At 44.3% G+C, this 14,229-nt stretch overlaps 1 protein-coding gene across 3 annotated transcripts in view; it reads left to right on the forward strand.

The window, feature by feature from the left end:
• The window catches only part of KCNK6 (potassium two pore domain channel subfamily K member 6), a 58,069-nt gene that overhangs the window by 11,750 nt on the left and 32,090 nt on the right, over window positions 1-14,229 (forward strand). For all 3 annotated transcript variants that reach the window (XM_077458718.1, XM_077458797.1, XM_077458879.1), the window contains exon 2: window positions 11,083-11,396. In XM_077458718.1, the coding sequence (XP_077314844.1) occupies window positions 11,090-11,396 (307 nt within the window). In that variant the 5' untranslated portion in view covers window positions 11,083-11,089. The remainder of the gene's footprint in view (window positions 1-11,082; window positions 11,397-14,229) is intronic.

A 14,229-nucleotide genomic window follows, 5' to 3' on the forward strand; every position in this document is an offset into this window, starting at 1 on the left:
ATACACAACAATAGAAATATGTGTATTCCAGAAAGTTTAACAATCAGCAGATAAAGATACTCCAAACACCTGGTGTTAGCAATTCAATCATCCCGACACCATAACGCAGAATCAGTGGGAGCCCTGAGCATGTCACCTGTCACGTCGCCTGCCATCGTGGCTCCCAGCGGAGTCCGCCCCTTGCGTCGGGTGCTCCCAGCGGAGTCCGCCCCTTGCGTCGGGTGCTCCCAGCGGAGTCCGCCCCTTGCGTCGGGTGCTCCCAGCGGAGTCCGCCCCTTGCGTCGGGTGCTCCCAGCGGAGTCCGCCCCTTGCGTCGGGTGCTCCCAGCGGAGTCCGCCCCTTGCGTCGGGTGCTCCCAGCGGAGTCCGCCCCTTGGGTCGGGTGCTCCCAGCGGCGAAGTCCGCCCCTTGGGTCGGGTGACCCCCATCAGCGGAGCCCGCCCTTTGGGTCGGGTGACCCCCATCAGCGGAGCCCGTCCCTTGGGTCGGGTGACCCCCATCAGCGGAGCCCGTCCCTTGGGTCGGGTGACCCCCATCAGCGGAGCCCGTCCCTTGGGTCGGGTGACCCCCATCAGCGGAGCCCGTCCCTTGGGTCGGGTGACCCCCATCAGCGGAGCCCGTCCCTTGGGTCGGGTGACCCCCATCAGCGGAGCCCGTCCCTTGGGTCGGGTGACCCCCATCAGCGGAGCCCGTCCCTTGGGTCGGGTGACCCCCATCAGCGGAGCCCGTCCCTTGGGTCGGGTGACCCCCATCAGCGGAGCCCGTCCCTTGCGTCGGGTGCCCTCATCAGTAGAGCAGAGTCATCAATGTATCCCCGGCAGCACAGCCCTCCTTCATGCCGTGTCTGTCTCTGTCCCCTTCAGCGGCAGCTAGTTCCCATATTTCTCCGTGTGTTCAGTGGAGAGGGGAGGGGCCTCCCCTTTCCACTGAACACAAGGGGATTAGTCCTCACGGCGGCAGCGGGCATCTTTTTGTAGCTCGCCGGAAGTGACGTCTGGTTTTAGTGACATACTACAGGTGCTGGGCGGAAACTGTCCGGCGTGATGGACTATGCCACAAAGCAGCTCCAAACCCCACAAATAAAGCACCTCATCTGCAATAAGGACCTTTTTTCCTAAAGGGCCAGGTTTTTTTTTGTGACTGCTGGGGGTAGGGGGATGGGGCCTGAGCGCCCATTATGGACAGGCCACCACTGCCCCTAGGCCTGCTGGGAGAGCCTATTTATTTGGCTGGAGTCAAGTGATCAGGGTTCTGTGCCACCTGGACAGCTGTCTGGGTGAACGTGTGTTATGCTGCCCCAGGCTGCTAAGCCGTAAGCCTGAGGCCTATCTGGCTGCTAGGCTGTCTGAGGGCCTATCCAGAAGCAGGAGAAGCAGCGCAGGGTTGGGACATAGTTAGGTTGAAATAAGACACAAATCCATCTAGTTCAACCTTAAAAATAAAGAAATAAAAATCTATCCCCAACCGAGAGTAAGGGTTCAGCCGGATGGAGAACCAGTTGTGGGCGGAGGTAGAGGGGAAGCTGTCGCCACTAAGGGCCCATCCACCTTGTTACCGGAGAACACTGTAAGCAAGCTGGAGCGAGTACCAGAGCAGTCTTCTCACCAGCCGAGGGTTGGTGAAGAAGTAGCAAGTGCCAACCTAGGGACCCAGCGGGAGAGCAGAGGTGACACTTGAGTATCTGTGAGTGCCAAGCCAGGGACCCGGCAGGGACGATACTGAATTAGAAGTGTAAGAAGTGTAAGAGCTCAGGGGATCCAGTGGCGATTGTGTCTGAGAGTCTAGTGAGAGACTGGGTGCTCGGTGAGTGAAGACCTAGAGTGAGAGACTGTATACTAGGAGAACTATTCGTGTTACAATAGTTAAATACAACTACCGTTAGCGACTGTTACAAGATTTGTTGCCATAGGAGACAACGGTCCTACCTATGCAGAAATGGTGTCCGGCTGGAGGCCTTCCACTGTATAGCTGTCTACCTATAGAAGTCTTGGAGTCTGCCAATTTTCATTGCATCTACTTGGGGTGTCCTGGTCCTAATCCTCTCTCCCAAAGTTCTTGTTCAAGAGACAATAAATCTCTTTGCATTCAAAAATTGTCTGGCGCCCATCACTTCAGCCTACATTGCACAAACCATGCCTGGTAACCCACTCTACAAGTAAGGGTGTCAGATCTCCCTAACCCTTGAGGTCGCCATTAGGCCTCTTGGGCCCTGGGACCTTGCTACATGTACAATATGGAATATTTTCCATATTGTGCAATCTTTTTTAATACATATGCAAAAAATGTCCTTTAGGCTAGGTTCACACTATTGCGATTCGGGAACGCCGCGAATCCGCGGCGTTTTCCCGCATCGCTCACCTCCCGCCGGCAGTTCACACTGCCCTATGCGGATGGCTGGGGGTGTCAATGTTATGTTAATGACACCCCCAGATCCGTCGGCATATCGCAGTGCGATCTGCCGACTCGCACAGGAATCGGATCGCATGGTGTGAACCCCCATGCGATCCGATTCCGTTGCGGACCCAAAAAAGGGTCCTGTGCGAGTTTGCTGCGGGACAGCTGCGAGTTCAGCCATACTATCTGTATGGCTGAACTCGCAGTGCTACGGAGATCGGATGTGATTTGCTGTGCGAATCACATCCGGATCTCCCCCCGCAGCAGTGTGAACCCAGCCTTATACACATGTAAAGACTATTGTATGGGCAGTCATACTTATCAATAAACTCAAGAGGTGCAGTTATTTTAGCCATTGATTGCAACAGATGGGCTGCGTTGGTGAGGTAATGAGAGCTTCTTATCAGAGGCGTTCCATCGACCTTGAGTCTGTGCTTCCTTTTTTCATAGAGAAAAATTGGACATTCTATCCGTTCACAGCACATTTACAATAAGTTTAATATACTTTACACTGTGTTGTAATTGACTTGTATTTAGTGCGATAAATCCACCTATAATTCAGTGGAATAAAAAAAATCAAGCAATCATAGTGAACACTTTTACATACAATGGTGTGAAAAAGTGTTTGCCCCCTTCCTCATTTCCTGTTCCTTTGCATGTTTGTCACACTTAAGTGTTTCGGAACATCAAACCAATTTAAACAATAGTCAAGGACAACACAAGTAAACACAAAATGCAATTTGTAAATGAAGGTGTTTATTATTAAAGGTGAAAAAAAATCCAAACCATCATGGCCCTGTGTGAAAAAGTGATTGCCCCCTAAACCTAATAACTGGTTGGGCCATCCTTAGCAGCAACAACTGCAACCAAGCGTTTGCGATAACGTGCAATGAGGCTTTTACAGCGTCCTGGAGGAATTTTGGCCCACTCATCTTTGCAGAATTGTCCTAATTCAGTTACATTAGAGGGTTTACGAGCATGAACGGCCTTTTTAAGGTCATACCACAACATCTCAATAGGATTCAGGTCAGGACTTTGGCTAGGCCACTCCAAAGTCTTCATTTTGTTTTTCTTCAGCCATTCGGTGGTGGACTTGCTGGTGTGTTTAGGATCATTGTCCTGCTGCAGAACCCAAGTTCGTTTCAGCTTGAGTACACGAACAGATGGTCGGACATTCTCCTTCAGGATCTCTTGGTAGACAGCAGAATTCATAGTTCCTTTTATCACGGCAAGTCTTCCAGGTCCTGAAGCAGCAAAACAGCCCCAGACCATCACACTACCACCATCATATTTTACTGTTGGTATAATGTTCTTTTTATGAAATGCAGTGTTCCTTCTACGCCAGATATACTTGGACACACACCTTCCAAAGAGTTCCACTTTTGTCTCATCGGTCCACAGAATGTTGTCCCAAAAGTCTTGGGGATCATCAAGATGTGTTGTGGAGAAATTGAGACGAGCTTTGATGTTCTTTTTGCTCAGCAGTGGTTTTCTTCTTGGAACTCTGCCATGCAGGCCATTTTTGCCCAGTCTTTTCCTGATGGTGGAGGCATGAACGCTGACCTTAACTGAGGCAAGTGAGGCCTGCAGTTCCTTGGACGTTGTTGTGGGGTCTTTTGTGACCTCTTGGATGAGTCGTCGCTGAACTCTTGGGGTAATTTTGGGTGGCCGGCCACTCCTGGGAAGGTTCACCACTGTTCCATGTCTTCGCCATTTGTGGATAATGGCTCTCACTGTGGTTCGCTGGATTCCCAAAGCTTTGGAAATGGCTTTATAACCCTTTCCAGACTGATAGATCTCAATTACTTTCTTTCTCAATTGTTCCTGAATTTCGTTGGGTCTCGGCATGATGTGTAGCTTTTAAGGATCTTCTGGTGGACCTTACTGTGTCAAGCAGCTCCTATTTAAGTGATGCCTTGATTGTGAACAGGTGTGGCAATAATCAGGCCTGGGTGTGGCTAGAGAAATTGAACTCAGGTGTGGACAACCACAGTTATAGTATGTTTTAACAAGGGGGGCAATCACTTTTTCACACAGGGCCATGATGGTTTGGATTTTTTTTCACCTTTAATAATAAACACCTTCATTTACAAATTGCATTTTGTGTTTACTTGTGTTGTCCTTGACTATTGTTTAAATTGGTTTGATGTTCCGAAACACTTAAAGTGGGATTCCACTGTCTTGATCTTTTTTTTTTTTTTTGGCATACTGGCAATCCTTATTATAATGAAATCTAACACTTACTTTTTACTTTTTTACATCCAGCAGCATGTTTTGTTATTAAAAACGATTTTATAAAACCGTCTCCTGACGGTTGTCATTTTGCCTGTGGGCATGTGAAGCCCACAGGCATCCTCTTCCGGGAGAGTGCACTGATAAAAGACCAGCATGCACCGCCCGTTCGATTAAATCTCGCGCATGCGCAGTAAGCGCTATATCGAGCGCCGTCTTCTGCTCCGGTTGCCATGACAACGGTTGTTGTCGACGGAAGTCCCGCGCCAAATTACACATGCAATCGCGTCACTTCCGGTCTCGAAATAACGCGATTGTAGCCCTCGGTGATGCCCAAGGCATCCTGGGAAATGGTGTCATACTTCTCCCAGGAGCCTCAGCGAGCCGGGCTGCCGAGGGAAGTGACGTTCTTAGCCCGGGCAATGGAAGAGGCAGATTTCGTGGGACCACCTAGCAACCGCAAGAAATAGGTAAGTAAAAAATTTTTTATTATCCAATTAATTTTATTAAGACCATTTGATGCACATACGAGTTAGGTTATATTTTTGGTGGCAACACCACTTTAAGTGTGACAAACATGCAAAGGAACAGGAAATGAGGAAGGGGGCAAACACTTTTTCACACCACTGTATATCCAATTCAAATTTAAGATCCTTCAGAAATATTACTTAAAAAGCCGTGTCCCTAGGCCCTAATGTTGGTGAGCCCCAGGGTAGTTCACTTCACTAGCAATTTCCATCATAATACAGATGCAGTTTGTACAGGGCCGTCTTTAATATTGATTGGACCCTGGGCAAAAATGTTCTTGTCCCCCCCCCCCCCCCCCCCCCCCAGTTTCACTCTCTATCTGCCCTGAGACATACAATAAATAGCAGCTAGACTTAAAATCAGTTTACCATATTAGATCAGGCAGCAATTGCTATTGGTTGCCAGCAGTTACAGCATATCATTACTGCTTACTGACTAGTTGCTAGAGGTTACAGCACACATTTCAGCCCACTGACTAGTTGCTACAGGTACAGCAAATGATTTCTGCTTGTTAATTGGTTGCTAGAGATTACTGTGCAGTATTACTCACTGCTTTTATTTACATATCAATGCCGCCAGCCGCAGCTATTTACTTATGAATGCCGCCGCTATTTACATGTAAATGCAGGGTCTGCAGGTGAGTCATCTGTACACAACAATAGGGCAGAGCTGGGCAGCATTAGTACCAGCACTTCACACTGAGATATTGAGACACATCACAGGACTAAAACTTCAAAGGACAAGGGAATTTGAATTGGGATAGTTGACAAGTATGAGGCAGCTGCTTTGGGCCCCACAACAATGACAGGGCCCAGGGCAGCTGCCCCTTTTGCCCTGCCTTGAAGATGGCCCTGAGTTTGTAGACTGCTTTCATCTGTTTGATTTTGGTGATTGAAAGGTGGTTGAAATGGCTAGAAAATTTTAAAAAGCTAGAAAATTGTTCTAAATTGCATTGTTCTAGGCAATGTTGTAATGGATTTATGCCCCAGTCACACTTAGCTAAGACTCACTCAGCAGGGTTCCCTGTGAATAGCTGCAGGCAGGAAGTCCCATTCAAGGAAATAGGAGGCTGCCAAGCAAATCATACAGGGCTGATCATCCGCAAGTAATTGTTGCATGACCGGTTACATGCTAACATGATCCAAAGTGGTCATGCAGCGATTGCCTGCAGATGAACATTTCTGGAGGATTTCCCTGACAGCCTCTCATTGCTTTGAATGGTGCTTTCTATCTGCAGCTATTCGCAGGGAACCCCGCTGAGTCTCCCGTGGGTAATCACAATCTGCCCCATTCGCAAGTGTGAATGGGGCCTTAAAGTTTATCTAAAGCCAAAACTTTTATTCAATAGTTTTGTCTTGTGCAGTTTTTTTGTTTGTTTTTTGCTGCCCTGCTGGAGAGATTTACCCACTCTTCGTCCTTCTGCTCCATTGAGGATACCTGTCCATTAGACCAGTGTTTCTCAACTCTAGTCCTCAAGGCGCACCAACAGGTCATGTTTTCAGGATTTCCACTATTTTGCACAGGTGATTTGATCAGTTTTCACTGCCTTACTAATTACCACAGCCATTTCATCTGAAGGGAAATCCTGAAAACATGACCTGTTGGTGCGTCTTGAGGACTGGAGTTGAGAAACACTGGATTAGACCACCGTCTAATAGTGGCCTCACACGTATCAATATAATTGAATTGATAATTCAATAAGACCAAACTGATTGGAGCATTTTTTTGGGTTACGATTTTTATTAAATCAATTGATTGCAGGGGTCTCAAACTGGCGGCCCTCCAACTGTTGCGAAACTACAAGTCCCATCATGCCTCTGCCTGTGGGAGTCATGCTTGTAAGGGTCAGCCTTGCAATGCCTCATGGGATTTGTAGTTTCCCAACAGCAGGAGGGCCACCAGTTTGAGAGCCTTGATTTAGCGTGCTCTGAATCCATTTAGACTTTGCCAAGTTGATCAGTCGTGGTGGATTTTTGTAAATTGCTTCTATTCAAAAGAAACAAACATGTCGGGGGAACCGATCATAATTTAGATCACTGTTTACATGTATGAACTGATTTGTATTAGAATTGTAATAGAATAGAATAGTTTTTGCTAAAAAAAAATACCATGCATGCTGCATTGTTCCATATTTTGATAATGGATCAATTGCTTTTTTGGACAGTTGTTACCTATAGATAAGATCATTGTAAAAGATGTTGGCTTTTGCTTGTCTTTATGCAAACCATGGTGGGATTGTTTGGGAACACCTAGCCTGTTATTTATTGCCAGGTTACATAGTATCGTAGAAATAATATTTCCATGTTGTAGTTGCCTACAGACTTTAGAGTTTGTGGCCATTTAAAAACAGATCAGAAACTGGTTATATACAGTGCCTTGAAAAAGTTTTCATACCCCTTGAAATTTTCCACATTTTGTCATGTTACAACCAAAAAGGGAAATTTATTTTATTGGGATTGTGTGTAATAGACCGACACAAAGTGGCACATATTTGTGAGGTGTAAGGAAAATGATAAATGGTTTTCAAATGTATTTACAAATATCTGAAATGTGTGGCTTGCATTTGTATTCAGCCCCCTTTACTCTGATACCCTTAACTAAAATCTGGTGGAACCAATTGCCTTTAGAAGTCATCTAATTAGTAAATAGAGTCCAACTGTGTGTAATTAAATCTTAGTATAAATACAGCTGTGCTCTCAGAGGTGTTTTTTTTTTTTTAGAGACCCTTAGGCTGGGTTCACACCGCTGCGGGTGGGAGACCCGGATGTGATTCGCACCGCACTGCAGTGCAAATCACATCCGATCTCTGTGCGATGCGAGTTCAGCCATACAGATAATATGGCTGAATTCGCATCGCACCCGCCGCAAACTCGCACAGGACCCTTTTTTTTGGTCCGCAGCAGAATCGGATCGCATGGGTGTTCACACAATGCGATCCGATTCCTGTCCGAGTTTGCAGATCGCACTGCGATATGCGGACTGATCTGGGGGTGTCATTAAGATTTCATTGACACTCCCAGCAGTTCGCATAGGGCAGTGTGAACTGCCGGCGGGAGGCATGCGATGCGGGAAAACGCCGCGGATTCGCGGCGTTCCCGCATCGCTCCGGTGTGAACCTAGCCTTAGTGCCGGTTCACACTGAGGCAGCACGACTTGCAGCGTGACTGCCTCAGGCAACCTGGACATGACACCTGTGGCGACTTGCAAAACGACTTCTCTATAGAATTCAATGCAAGTCGCCCCCAAAATCGTACAGGAACCTTTTTCTAAGTCGGAGCGATTTGTGTCACTCCGATTAGAATAGTTCCATTGTACAGAACGGGATGCGACTTGTCAGGTGGCTAAGTCGTCTGACAAGTCGTCCCAGTGTGAACCGTCCTTAAGTGAACAAACTGCACCATGAAGGCCAAGGAACACACCACACAGGTCAGAAATAAAGTTGTGGAGAAGTTTAAAGCAGGGTTAGGTTATTTAAAAAAATTTAAAATAAAAAATAAATATTCCAAGCTTTGAACATTTTTATGGAGCACTGTTCAATCCATCATCGGAAAATGGAAAGCGTATGGCACAACTGAAAACCTACAAAGATATGCCTGTCCACCTAAACTGACAGGCCGGGTAAGGAGAAGATTAATCAGAGAAGCAGCCAAGAGGCCCATGGTAACTCTGGATGAACTGGAGCTGCAGAGATCCACAGCTCAGGTGGGAGAATAGGTCCACAGGACAACTATTAGTTGTGCACTCCACTAATCTGGCCTTTATGGAAGAGTGGCAAGAATAAAGCCATTGTTAAAAGAGATCTATGGAAGTCCCATTGGCAGTTTGCAAAAAGGCATGTGGGGGACACAGCAAACTAAGACCCCATACACATTATTAGATTTTCTGCAAAAATATGTCTTCAGATTTACCAAAACCATATAATATGAGCTCAAACCTTAAGCGTTTCAATTTGTATGCAATCAGGCAGGCCCCTGCACTACATGGTTTTGGCAAATCTGAAGACAAAAATCTCCAGAAAATCTAATAGTGTGTATGGGGTCTAAGGCCTCGTACACATGGTTCGATTGTTGTATGACTGAGCATCTGATTTTTGTCAAAACCGCGTGTGAAGGATTTTGTCTAGCATACTAACTATCCACAAATTGTCATTTGACAAACATGAACATAGTGACGTACTATGAGAGTATATAGAGGAAGTTAATTTCTCAAGTGCCACCCTTTGGGCCCCTTCTGCTAATTTCATGTTGGTAGAAGTTTGGCGAGTGTTGATTTGCAATTTTCAGATTGTACAAAACAAATGCCTTTTAAAATAGATTTGGCATCAGTATCACCAGCAAAGCAGCTTCATTATTATCCCATTAAAGAAGATGAGAATGTCTGCTGCATTTCGACATTTCATCATTTGCTGTGTCACAAATGTTAATTCTAGATTACGAACAGTAGTTTACAAGACCGGACTCTTCCCAGTTTGTACTTTCAACTTTTGAGTGATGATTTCTGCACTGACCATCCGAAAATCAGACTTTGAATTCACATCCGACAAATTTTATAGCCTGCATGTCCAGCTTTTGTCTGATGAAAAAGTCAAATCGGCTGTTGAAAAAGCACCATACTAATGGTCTAAAAATCCGCAGACAGCATCTGGTATTTTTCTGTTGTCATTGCTCTGTGTTTGTATGTTCAAATGACGACAGCAAATGCTACAGGTGTTCAAAACTGCCTGATTGGTGTTGGTTTGTTCCTTTTCCAGCCAACGCGGACATGAGACCATCGCTTGATAATCAGGTAGTTGTTATTACATGTCTATTGCCAACTTTAGGAATACAAGCACCTTGCATAACAGTGATGCTATGGCTAATGAATCGTCAGGAAATGCAATATGGGAAATTTCTTTAGTTGTATCTGCCACATATTGTAAAAATAGTTTATTGCTTCCTGTCCACCAGACTGCATTGCAATGATAACTACTGTGTATAGCATAGAAGGAGTTGGCTATATTACGCCACCGGCTGGTCTAAAACCACTGTACACAATACATTTTTTAGATTTCCATATATAGAGAAATATGTTCTCTCTCCCTCTTTCTCTCTCCCCGCAATAAATATGTATTCAGGTATCCGTGTGTGTATGAAAATATAATTAGTATTCTTTACAATGCCACAAATCATAGGATACCCAAATTTAGCATGGTCATACCTGCAATTTTAAATATATTTGGGCAACAATTGCTCTCTGGGGGGTATAATGACAGCTACAGTCAACCTCAGAAACCACCATAAGAAAAAAAGCTGTTGGCATAACTAATTAGCAATCAATAGTCTCTGGATTTGCAATGATAAAAGCAGTATATTCTAAGATGACATTGACAAGGTAATACAAATGTGTATGTTGGGGTAACTCAAGATGGTCTCCTAAGGTCTTTCTCCCATTCTTGTGGCTATAGACATTCAGTATCAGTGCTTTTCAAGAATAGACATGTTTTTTTCTGCTTCTTTTGGAAATCTACCTCCACTCATAGCTGTGCATATTACAGGAATGATTTTACTGTAGTTCTATAACCATTCTTTGTGTATGAGGGCAGTAACATCTATCAATTGCTGCATACTGCCATCAGTGTAAAAATTGGAGAACCTTACCTGCTTCTCTATTATAATCCTAATAAATATGGCAGCAGAGTTGAAATATAGAGATGACCTTGGCAATGCCTTTCTGTATTGCATCTTTATAATGTGGTGTGTGTAACATAAATGCAGAAAATTGATGACATTTTAGCTCAGGCAAAGTCTCTTAGACCAGCACTCAAGAGAATTCATTTTTTTAAAATAAAATGTGGAGAATGTTTAAAATATTATATTTTTGCTGTATATTTTGACATGTTAATTCTCATGCTTACTTGTAAAGGTCTAATTTGATTTTTCTGTTTGCCTAGAACTGTCATGCAGTCCTGGATGGTGCTTACGCTGCTCATCGGAGGTTATCTGATCTACCTCCTACTGGGTGCCTGGGTGGTCTCCAGCATTGAAGCGCCATATGAAGGAAAACTAAGAAAAGAGCTAAAGCAACTAAAACAGATATTCTTAAACGAGAGCCCATGTGTCAATGAGAGTGGATTGGAAGCCTTCCTTGAGAGGGTGATCAGTGCCAACAAATATGGAGTTTCAGTCTTATTCAATGCCTCCAGTGACAGCAAGTGGGATTTGGCTTCTTCCCTGTTCTTTGCCAGCACCTTGGTGACTACTGTTGGTGAGTAGCAATTGAAAAAGGCCAATGCCTGTGTTAGAAGATATTTTAAAAAGTACATAGAAATTGGACTCCTCTGTTTTATTCTAGATGAATGAAACTGAGTGGGTGTGAAAATCCTAGTCATAGGGGTGGCATAGTAAAAATTGTTTTACGTTATTATGTAATTGTGGCCCGACATGGAGAAGTTCTGAAGATCTCTGACACCAGATGATCACTGTTGTCATAGGTGTGTGATCAGTTAACTTGCCTTTCCTGGTGGTTGCACTTTGAACAGCAATCCCAGAATGCAATGTTTGTTGCTTTTGTGACTCTGGCCCCACCTGTCACAGATCAGCCCCATTCCTGTACTATTCACCGCACAGGCCAGATGTAAGTTTATCACAAGCACACCGGCAATGAGCAGGATACTGCAACAGCTCCACTCTTGGTAACAGCAAACGTTTTGGCAAACGGCAAACTAAAGAAATTTATTGGACTCCATAATCCATGTAATATCCACTAGACACAGAGAAATACAAAGATCTTTGTGCAAACATCTCCCCATGAAAACAGCTTATCTGTAATATCTTAAAGAAAATAGACTGCAATACTTCAAGAGAACTTCCTCATGGTGTCCGCAACCTAAAGTGACTTGGGCAGTGAATCCTAAAGACAAAATACTCGTTGCCAAAACATTAATAATTGGATAATAGTCTCCACCTAGGACCAGAGAGTGCTAACGACCGTGACATTATGGGTCAGTCTCCACCTAGGACCAGAGAGTATTAATAACAGTAACCTGATAATGGGGTCAGTCTCCATCTAGGACCAGAGAGTATTAATAACAGTAACCTGATAATGGGGTCAGTCTCCACCTAGGATCAGAGAGTGATAATGACAGTAACCTGAAAATGGGGCCCATCTTCTTCTAGGATAAGAGAATACTAATGACAGTAACCTGATAATAGGGTCAGTCTCCTCCTAGAATCAGAGAATACTAATAACAGTAACCTAATAATGGGTCTTTCTCCTCTTAGGACCAGAGAGTACTAATAACAGTGTTGTGATAATAGGTCAGTCTCTACCTAGGACCAGAGAATATTAATGACAGTGAACTGATAATGGGGTCAGTCTTCAACTAGGACCAGAGAGTACTGATGACTGTGACATAATGGGTCAGTCTCCTTTGAGGACCAGAGCGTACTGATGACAGTGAACTGATATTGGGGTCAGTCTCCTCCTAAGACCATTGTACTGACAAGACAATAGGTAGTTCCCCTCCTAGGATCACATGACTCCAAATGTGCTTATTGAAAATGTGTAGTGGAAAAACCAAAATGTAATAATGATAGAGATATGGTAATAGATCAGTCCTTTCTAGGATCAGAGTATAATAATGATAGAGCTATAATAATGTGTCAGTCCCTCTTGGGACCAGAGTGTAATAATGGCAGTGACCTGGTGATGGGTAACAAAGTGGAATGCGTCACCAGCACACCATGAAACTTATTTGCAAATTCCAATCATGTATTTAAAGGTCACATCTCAGTGCAACTTTTAGGAGCCATACTGGACCCCTACATTATCTTATACCTGATGAAGGGGTCATGAAAGCGCTGAATATTTGCACTTTGATGTGATCTTCACAGTAAATAAACAATTGGACTTTGCAAATGGCTGCAAGTGTGTGATAGCAACACATTCCACTTGCAGTATGTCTTATGCTGATACCAATTGCGAGTTGCTAGAGCACCCTAGACCTACATGGTCAATATCTGTGTATGATGGGAATATTTAATCAGGTAATGGGAATTTCTCTCCTAGGACTAGAGTGCAACAATGACAATGACCAGGAAATGGGTCAGCCCTTCCTAGGACCAGAGTTTACTAATCGCTAATTGTTTGACATCATTGCCATGCCTCTCCCCCACATCCAATCGGAAATGGCTATGTATTTATTAAATGAGCAACACCCTGTGGCTACTATGCTGTAGGGCAGCCACTCCGCATAGGATCCGAAAGATTAGAAATCAAATTAACCGCTTGTCAACCAGCCGCTGTCATTATACTGCAGCAGGTTGGCACGATCCTGCAGGCCATCGTACCTATATGTTGGCTCCTTTTAAGCACGATAGCAGGCGTGCGAGCACCGGCTGCACTGTGGGGGTGCCAATGCTCTTGACTGGCTGGCCACGCACTATCACAGGCATGAGAGGCAGAAGAGGGACGTGTGTGTGTGCACAAATGCCTGTTCTGTGAGGAAAGGAGAGGCAGATCGTGAGTTCCTAACAGCTAGGAACCATGATCTGTCATCTCCTACAGTCAGTCCCATCTCCCTACAGTTAGAACACATACTAGGGAACACAGCCCCCTGATCGCCCCCTAATGTTAACCCCTTTCCTGCCAGTGACATTTACATAGTAATCGGTGCACTGTTTGCTGTATAATTGTCAATCATGTCAAAAGTGTCCGATGTGTCCACCATAATATCGCAGTGCCGATTAAAAATCGCAGATCGCCGCCATTACTAGTAAAAAAAGATAATAAAAATGGAATAAATCTATCCCCTATTTTGTAAATGCAATAACTTTTGCGCAAACCAATATACGCTTATTGCGATATTTTTGCTAATAATAAAAAAAAAAATGTAGAAGAATATATATCGGCCTAAAATGAGAAAAAAAAAATAGATTTAAAAAAAATATGGGGATATTTATTATAGCAAAAAGTACAAAATATTATGTTGTTTTTTTTTTTTCAAAATGATTGCCTCTCTTTTATTTATTTTTTTGTTTTGTAGTGCAAAAAATTAAAACCGCAGAGATGATCAGATACCACCAAAAGAAAGCTCTAT

This window comes from Lithobates pipiens, unplaced genomic scaffold (assembly GCF_037356315.1).
Source record: "Lithobates pipiens isolate NorthernLeopardFrog02 unplaced genomic scaffold, aLitPip1_a1.2 Scaffold_1, whole genome shotgun sequence".
In the NCBI taxonomy this organism is placed as follows: Eukaryota; Metazoa; Chordata; class Amphibia; order Anura; family Ranidae; genus Lithobates; species Lithobates pipiens.